The 9246-nt window shown below is 46.7% G+C and overlaps 2 protein-coding genes across 2 annotated transcripts; both read left to right on the plus strand.

Moving 5' to 3' along the window:
* The first annotated feature begins 1380 nt into the window (after positions 1–1380).
* LOC101773237 (protein TIC 22, chloroplastic) lies at positions 1381–5449 on the plus strand. Its single transcript, XM_004964840.3, has 8 exons — positions 1381–1936; positions 2026–2088; positions 2545–2619; positions 3823–3867; positions 4741–4800; positions 4877–4948; positions 5037–5072; positions 5152–5449. The coding sequence occupies exons 1-8, from the start codon at positions 1532–1534 to the stop codon at positions 5239–5241; spliced, it is 846 nt and encodes a 281-aa protein (XP_004964897.1). The 5' UTR covers positions 1381–1531; the 3' UTR covers positions 5242–5449.
* Positions 5450–5611: 162 nt separating this feature from the next.
* Positions 5612–8429, plus strand: LOC101766641 (probable fucosyltransferase 7). The gene is made up of 2 exons (XM_004966713.3): positions 5612–6732; positions 6818–8429. Exons 1-2 carry the CDS (start codon positions 6534–6536, stop codon positions 8278–8280), a joined length of 1662 nt encoding a protein of 553 aa, XP_004966770.1. The 5' UTR covers positions 5612–6533; the 3' UTR covers positions 8281–8429.
* The last annotated feature ends 817 nt before the right edge of the window (positions 8430–9246 follow it).

The raw sequence follows: 9246 nt of genomic DNA on the forward strand, positions 1-9246 counted from the left end.
ACAATACACGTATACTTATTTTGGAATGGTCATTATATTGTCTATATATATTTATTAGGATTTCATCCGGGAATTCTCCTCCGACTCTTGCATGTCTCCAGTCTTCTCTCGCTAAGTTAACGAAAACATTTTAAAAAATTAGTGGAGCTAATACTTTTGTCTCAAAGATTATCACAAGATTTAACACAAGTCACCATTGTTTCTCCATTCTTTTGCAATTCATGCGTATGGAAGAATTTAGGTAAAATATGCTTTTGTAATATTTGACTTGTTATATATCTTCATTGTACTTGTGCAACACAAATTAAATTATCTTCGTAGGTAATAGTAAGGGTTGAATGCTATTCTTTGGCTGCTTGCGTAATTCGAATAGTGATGATATGATCCCAGGGCGGTTCTGGGCTTCTGGCCCGACCGAGCCAGAAACCTTCCAGCCATTCAACCAACCGAACCGCGAAACCTGCACCGGGGGGGGGGGGGGGTCGCCAATTTCCGGTAGCCTGTTAGCTACATGACTTCCACTGTTTGATATCCGTGTTCATGATTTTCGTCCGTTGGATTCTCCTCTCCTCCAACCCTAGCCGCGCGCTGCAAGCTGCCACCTCCGATCACGCCGCCGCTGGCCCGGAGCATGCCGACGCCGCCCCAGCCCCACCACCGTTGCTCCCCACCCCGCGCGCCGTCGGCGGCGGCTTCACGGGCGCGCTGGCCGCGTGTGCCGCCGGCCACGAGAAGAAGAAGATTTTTTTGATTTTTATTTTACAAAAATGTTGAATATATTATTTTCAAATGTTGAAATAGATCATGAAAAATGTTGAATTTAGTTTTTTTTCACGAAATGTTGAATGGTGTTTTACAAAATGTTGAATATGCTGTTTCTGAGGTCCTGTTTGGCTGGCTTTGAATCACAAGAAACGTTGTCAAACGGTTCCAGCTAGAAACGTTTAGTGTTTGTGCTTTTTTTTTTTTTTATTACGGATCAGAATCACTACCCAAATAGTTTCTTGTGATTTCGATTCTAGTTATCCTACCTCCCATCTAATATATAAACACTTCTGTTGGTCCTTTTTAAGCGCAACAAGTTAAAATGGATCGCATTTTAAACATTCTTCACTTAAAAAGATCAATATTTCTTTTAATATATCGATTTCTATATTTTTTCATGTAAATATATTATTTTTAACTGCCTTAAAAAATCCGAACCTAGCCAGTTAACCAAATAATTTTACGAAAGTGGTTCTGATTCATACAAGAAATATTTTTAAAGAGAATTGAAATGTTTGTACGAGAATCTGGATGCCTACCGGCCCCCGGATGTTGTTCCAACTCTCATAAAATGTTGAATATAATACGTTAAAATGTTGATTTCGAGATGGGCCTCCGCGAGCCCCTTCCGGGGCTCGGCTCAACCGCATCCTCCCCGCGCCCGGCGCTCCTCGTCGACGCCGCCGACCAACACGACGTTTCGCAGGCTCGCACCCCACGCCACCACCGAATCCCCCTCTCGCCGACGCAGCACGCGACCCACCCGATGCCGCCGCCCGACTCCGCCTCCACGCGCTCCTCCCTCCCGCTCGCCGCTACCCTGATGACCGACCCGACCCCCTCCCCAACCTCCGCCGCGCCGCCTCCCAACCCCCTCGCCGCGGCATCCTCCTTCTTCCACCACCACCTCTCCCGCCTGGCCTCCCACCTCACCGCCCCGCGCCCGGCCCTCGCCGCGGCGGCGGCGACCCGCGCGCCGGGGCCCCAGGGCGCGTCGCTCTCCCTCGCGCTCGCGCCTGATGAGGTCGCGCGCGCGCTCACCGGCACGCCCGTCTTCACGGTCTGCAACTCCAACAACGAGTTCGTGCTCGTTTCCGACCCCGCCACCGGCCTCCGCTCCCTCGGCCTGCTCTGCTTCCGTTCCGAGGATGCCAACGCCCTTCTCTCACATGTAGTCCCCATCCTCTCGGCCCTGTTGGCGTTGCGTTTTGTTTTGGATAATTTTTTTCCGCTAATGGTTTGGGAGCTTGTGTGGTTTAGGTGAGGACGCGGCAACCGGTGTTAGGGAGGGGAGCGAAAGTAGTGCCTATTACACTTGATCAGGTGGGTTTCACTCGTTTTGTCTTGTGATCAATCATGTCCAGACTTCATGAACAATTTTACATATGCATCTATAATCTATGGGTATATTGTGGTTTCTGCAAGAATTTTATAGGGTGTTTCAGAGTTTGGATTTTGTCTGAAGCATGAGAAACTTTGTAATTATTGGAAGGCATCCTAATAATATCAACGTGAGAAGTAGATTTATTATGGAAAATGTATACTGAGGAATGAAACCTTCTCTAACAAATTCTAGTAGTGTTGAGGAATTGCTTGCCTTTTTCCTATTTATCTAGCTTAGGGCTGCCTTACAAGCCATCCTATTCATGCTTCACTGACGCTCTAGGTTAGCACCACCATAACTCCAGTCATTTGAGTGCATGCATCAACATTGACCAGGCTGATGCACTTTTGTCTTTTATAATGTAAATCATATATCTTATTTGCTTCTGTATGCAGGTTTATATGTTGAAGGCTGAAGGTATCGCATTCCGGTTCTTACCTGACCCGCTTCAAATAAAAAATGCACTGGAGGTCTGCTTTTTGATGAACTTATGGCTCATTGCTCTATTATGTTATCCTAACTTGGATGGTCGGATCTATTTATAGTTTCCTTCCTCCTCTCCCATAGTCCCATCATGACGTAAGTAGAAGTAGCCAATAGTGGGATGATAACCTTTTTCGACACCAATCAGACTCTACCTTCCTTCTTTACCTCCTCAGCCTCCGCGACATTAGGTTATGTATAGCTGTAAACTTGTACTCCCAGAAGCCATTGCTTTTGAAAGCATCAATTATGCCAGTATATGCTCCACAATTGGAACGAAGTATTTATATTTACGTTACTACTTTATCATTATTTTTTCTTCTATAAATTAAAGGGATGGAGCATGTATGCCCGTGTTTCCATAACGTATCAAGGATTTTAATATCAACTTCCTTGAATATTATTGGCACACACAATGGGTCGGCCATGACCAATTGCAAATTTACTAGTGCATTAGAAATTGTCATACGTTTGCCTAGAATCTTTGCTCAATTGATCTGTATTCCTAAAATGCACATCCATATTTATTGGTTCATTATATTTCAACACTTAAAGAAAGAAAACCTCTCTTTGAAGAAAGAGTAAAAAGCATGAGCAGTGTCATCGAGATCAACTTTGAAAAAGATTTGGGTCCCTAAACTTGTTAAATGTGTCATCTAGGTCCAAAGTGCCCAAAATACCCCTATGGTTCCTGGTGTGGCATGTCAATTGGAGATCTCGTATTGACAAGTCAAATTAATTGGGTATTTTTGACCCTTATCTGCATTTTCCAAGTTTATGGACCTGGATGGCACTCCATAACAAGTTTATGGACTGCCCACAAATTTCACTTGAAATTTCAAAACTTTGAGCAACATCAAGTGACCCAACTATAGGCTACAGTGTGCCTTTTGCCATATGCCTCACTACTAGATATGCACATAGAACATGTGAAGTACCATAGTAGAAGGCGTCGAATCTTTCTGATTATCCTGGATGGATTAGTTGACCTACAGCGATTCTCCATAGTGCACGTTTGTAGTTCTACAATCCTTCCTGTAATTTTAGGTAATACTTTTGTTGATGACTACAGCTAATTTGAAACCTTGAGTACAGAGCATGTGAATTATCTGGTCTCCAAGATTATTACTTGAATACAATGTAATGGCCAATCATTATCGTTGTGACATATATCGCCTTTTTTTTTTCAGCTGAAATCAGGCTTAACTGCTTTTGATGGTGTTCCTGTTTTTCAGGTAATATCTCTGGCTCTATTGTTCTACCAAGAAGTTTACTTTGTGATATAGAAACAGTATTTAAATTTTGTTTCTCATGAGTCATGTTAATTGGATGCTATGAGTTCTTATGCATATTGAGTGGAAACACATTCTTGCATTTAGTAAATGACATTAATGCCTCACTATAAAACTAAATACCAGTGACTGTTGGGTTAGATTATGCACTAATCAATTTTTTTGATAGGTGCCTTGACTACAGAAACTACTGATACACTTAGCTATTGGTAAAGTTAATGACTAATTGGTAGGCTCTGGGAGAAAAAAATGGTGACAGACCCTGAAATTGTTTACCTTTTTCAATGATTTACTTGCCCATCCCTATTTATTGTGAAATCAATAGCACACCCATTCCAGTCTCATCTTGCCAAGCAGTGTAGTCATCCTGTTCTGTCTGCAATCAAACTTCCTATTTTTTCTTCGGTAATTTATCATATTTCTCAAGTTTTGAGTTTTATCCAAAAGTGAGCATAACCCTGTTTCTTGTTTAAGTCAAACTGTATAAATAAATGGTTTCTGGTTTTAAAGAGTGACCACAACATGGCACACAAACACTAACAGCAGAAAAGTAAAATTTCTTACAGCACGGTATTTAGCAGCATTGTAGATAAATAACTTCCAAGATGATTGGAGTTTGGTATAGCATGCTTCATCAGAATATTTTCTCTTTTCTGAAAATGCTCTGCAGTTTTTTTTTTGAATATTTTTCAATTCCTTATTTTTTTTGTTCTGTTGTTTGCACAGCTAGACTTTTTTTTTGTGTGTGTTAGCTGATCTTAACTGCCATTGTTCTGTCCAAACATTCTTAACAATGAAAACTTCCATTTTGTACAGTCAGATCTGCTGGTTGTGAAAAAGCAGAAGAAGCGCTACTGTCCAATATATTTTCAAAAGGTTTGCCTGGCTACATTTTATATCGTGTAGTGTACACAGTCCTAGTTTAGGTCTTCACCACTTTCCTCTTGTACAGGAAGACATAGAAAGGGAACTTACAAAGGCGTCTAAATCTTCAAGAGGGTCAGCCTTGTCTAAGCAAATTATGGTATGTAGTTGTATAATTAATAATTATATTTTCCCTTTGCTTTCCTGAGCTTTCTTGAAAACTACTCAATGCTTCTATACCTTTCCAGGTTGGGAGTTTGGAGGATGTCCTGAGGAAAATGGAGGTAGGATAGATATAGAAATTGCTTATGCACTTGTACTAACTTTGTTGTTCTTACCACCTGGCTTTTGATTCTTCTGCAGATAAATGATAGAAATTCGGGTTGGGATGATTTGATCTTCATTCCCCCTGGGAAGAGCCTCAACCAACATATCAATGAAGTATCAGCGTGATTTTGTTCCACGGTGATTGCTCAGAGTTTGGTTAGCTTTCTTTTTTTAATATTTATTTTGATTAGCTTTGTCAGGGAAAATTTTCGTGTCAACTGATAAAAATATGTCTGAAATAGTTTCTGCATTATTTCTATTCACAAACACTAATACGTGTTCCCCAGGAAGACTAACAAAAAGTTCGGATCACAATGGCTAGATTGCCTTGAAATATCTTGTTTTATGAAAATAATCTTTCTGTTCTTGATCACTAAAATATTGACACTGGCACTGTTTTTGGTAGTCATGATGCATCCTCTGGCTGCCATTTATGTGCTGAGAAGACCCACTTTGCTACTTATGTTATCTTAATCTAAAACTGAAACAAAACTCATCTCTTGATTCTGTTACTCATTCTGCGTTAAGTACAATGCTGGTTTTCGTGGTTGCTGTGAAGATGTAAATTACAATTACAGAAGGGTAAGTGAGGATAATTGTCGTGGAATTCACTTGTAATTACTCATCCACATTTCGATCTTAGAGATGGTCAACAAACAGAATATCTTGGGCCACTAGTAGATCCACTACTGATGTTTATAATATCTACTAGGTTCATATTCGCAGGGACGGTAGTTCCCTTCCAAGAATTTTTTAAGCTACATCGTCATTCCAGCTTACAGTTCCTCCAATCAACCTTGGTCAAATTTTACTCGTCCGTTTTACTCTAGGTAAACTTTGTCTACTGCTTGCCGTAGTGTCAGATTCCAAGGAACTCGCTGGCCGCTGCTTTTGTGTGGACGAAGAAGAAACATCCATGGTCACTGGGAATCAAGCTCGGTCATTCAATCACGACTTGGTGCTTCTAGAGTTTTTTTTTCTTTTTTCTTTTTTTGAACGGGAGCTTCTAGTTGGGTCATCTAATGTTAGAACTTAGAAGTTAGAAACTTGGTGCTGTTCAAGCTTTACCTCTTTCATCAGTTCACAAGAAACAACAAAAAAATTGCCGTTTCCTTCTACTCATTTTTTTTGGGGGAAAGTACTAACTCGCCCAAGCTCATGGCATATCTGTTTACGAATTAATAACAGCCAAATCATACTAGGCCGTCCCGACATTTGGAGCGCCATTACGCGGCCGTAGTCGCATGCATGATACCACCATTTTTCTGAATTCTATATGCAAAGATCGCAAGAATCACAGCTAGTAGCAAGTTGATCTGTTGCCCGTTGCCATATGGTTGGCCTCTCGACACCTACCCGGAAGGAAACAAACCAGCACTAGATTTCGACGAACACGTGGCGTCGGCCGTCGGCGCGCCATGGGTTCCGTCAGAGCGATCCAAGTAGAGCGAGATCCCTCGCCGGAGGCGGAGAAACGCCGGCCGTCCGGCCTGGGGACCGTCACTCCAGTCTTCCTGCTCGCGTTGCCGCTGCTGCTCCTGTTCTTCCTCTTCGGTGACCGAGCTCTCGCCTCCATCGCCGCCGATTACCCGGTTTGGCAGCGCGTGAGAGCGCAAAGTACTTCCTCTACTCCTTCAAGCTTGGGACATCGGTTTCAAGGTAAGGGCCTCTGTCTCATCCCCATTCGTTTCCCGAATTGCAGGCTCCGGCAATGCGTCGTCGTCCAGGAACGCGGGGGGCAGCGCCCACGACCGGCTCCTCGGCGGGCTCCTCTCGCCGGACTTCGACGCGGCGACGTGCCTCAGCAGGTACGAGGCATCCAAGCGCTGGAAGCCGTCGCCGTTCCCGGTCTCCCCGTACCTTGTCCAGAAGCTGAGGCAGTACGAGGCGAACCACCGGCGGTGCGGCCCGGGCACGGCGAACTACCGCGAGGCCATGGCGCAGCTCATGTCCGGCCGCAACGCCGACAGCGCCGAGTGCAAGTACGTGGTGTGGCTCCCTGTCCAGGGCCTCGGCAACCGGATGCTCAGCGTCGTCTCCGCCTTCCTCTACGCGCTGCTCAGCGGTCGCGTCCTCCTCGTGCACGAGCCCCCCGAGATGCAGGGGCTCTTCTGCGAGCCGTTCCCGGGCACCTCGTGGGTCCTGCCGCCGGACTTCCCCTACACCGACAGCTTCTCGGCCGACACTAAGGAGAGCTACGTGAACATGCTTGAGAACAACATCGTCCGCTACAACGGCGGCGGCGATGCGAGAGCGCTGCCGCCGTACGTGTACTTCCACCTGGAGCAAATCTCACTCCGGCTCCAGAACCACACCTTCTGCGAGGAGGACCACCGCGTGCTCGACAGGTTCCACTGGATGGTGCTCCGGTCCGACAGCTACTTCGCCGTGGCGCTGTTCCTCATGCCGATGTACCGTGGCGAGCTGGACCGGATGTTCCCGGCGAAGGAGTCCGTGTTCCACCACCTCGGCAGGTATCTCCTCCACCCGGGGAACCGGGCGTGGGGGATCGTGGAAAGGTTCTACGACGGGTACCTCATCGGCGCCGACGAGCGTCTCGGCATTCAGGTGCGCCTCCAGCCGTTCCTTCCGATGACGTTTGAGATCATGTACGAGCAGATCACCCGGTGCGCTCGGGAGCATGAGCTTCTGCCACAAGTGACTGACACCAGCGAGCCGGGTTCCCGGCCGTCGAACGGCGCGGCCAAGGTGAAGGCCGTGCTGGTGGTCTCCTTGAAGCCGGAGTACTACGACAAGCTGCACAACGTTTACTACACGAACGCGACGGCGACCGGCGAGGTCGTGACGGTGTTCCAGCCGAGCCACGACCAGGACCAGCACACGGAGGCGCTGGCGCACAATGAGCGCGCCCTGGCCGAGATCTTCCTGCTGAGCTACTCCGACAGGCTGGTGACCACGGGGTTCTCGACGTTTGGGTACGCCGCGCACTCGCTTGCTGGGCTCCGGCCATGGTTGCTGATGCTGCCGGACCAGACCACGATGAGGGCCAAAGTTGCTTGCGTGAGGTCAGCGTCGGTGGAGCCGTGCCTGCACTCGCCGCCGTCACTCGTCTGCCGGGCGGAGCAGGATCTTGATCCGGTGGCCCATGTACCATTCTTGCGCCACTGCGAAGATGTGTATTTTGGTCTCAAGCTGGTTGATTGATTTAGCTCCTGCACATATGCTTTGGTTCAATTGATTTTTTCCCCCCAGTGTTTTGGCCTTCTTCAATTGTCAACAGCTGATTCCCTGAGTTGGAAATGGTATTGGTGTCTATACAGATTTCAAAACAAGAACACCTGTTAAAAGTGAAACACCACTCTTCCCTCTGACCCCGACTTTTTTATTTTTTAGCCCTTTTTGCAAAAGATTCTCACAAATATGCCCCTGACGGAACCAATTACAAAAATGGACCCTTAGCTTGGCGCCATCCATGCTGGCGCCATGCTACAACGTCCTGGCGCCAAGGTCCATGCGCAGCTGCTGACGCGGGTGCCGATGTGGCGGGGGCTTGGCGCCATGGATCTTGGCGCCAAGCTTGGCGCCGTAGATCTTGGCGCCGAGCTATCTACCCCGTACCTCTTCGCATTTCGAACTAAACAAGTACAATTATTCCGAGAAGTGTGTAAGTGTGTAGCAAACTAAGTTGTGGTTCAACTGGTTACGAGGTGGGCTTCTTATCCTAGAGACTTGAGTTCAAACCCCTGTGTTGAACCTTTTTTTCTACATTTTATTGAACACTCATCGGAATAATTATACTTGTTTAGTTCGAAACGCAACTACGCATAGACCTTGGCGCCAGGATGGCTGGCGCCAAGACGTTGTAGCTTGGCGCCAAGCTTAGGGTCCATTTTTGGAATTGGTTCCGTTAGGAGCCTATTTGTGAGAATCTTTCGCAAAAAGGGCTAAAAAACAAAAAAGTCGGCCTCTAACCCAGGCCCCTTCTTCCTCTCCCTCCTAGTTTCTTGCCCCGGCGGCGGTGCCATGGCTGACGGCCAGAGGGCCACCTTGCTCTTTCCTCTCGCCCAGGCCCCTTCTTCCTCCCCCTCCTAGTTTCTTGCCTCGGCGATGGCACCATGGCTGACGGCCAGATCCTTCTCAGGGAAGGCCGGATCCGCTTGTATTGATGCC

The sequence above is a fragment of the Setaria italica genome, chromosome IV (genome assembly GCF_000263155.2).
Source record: "Setaria italica strain Yugu1 chromosome IV, Setaria_italica_v2.0, whole genome shotgun sequence".
Taxonomy (NCBI): domain Eukaryota; kingdom Viridiplantae; phylum Streptophyta; class Magnoliopsida; order Poales; family Poaceae; genus Setaria; species Setaria italica.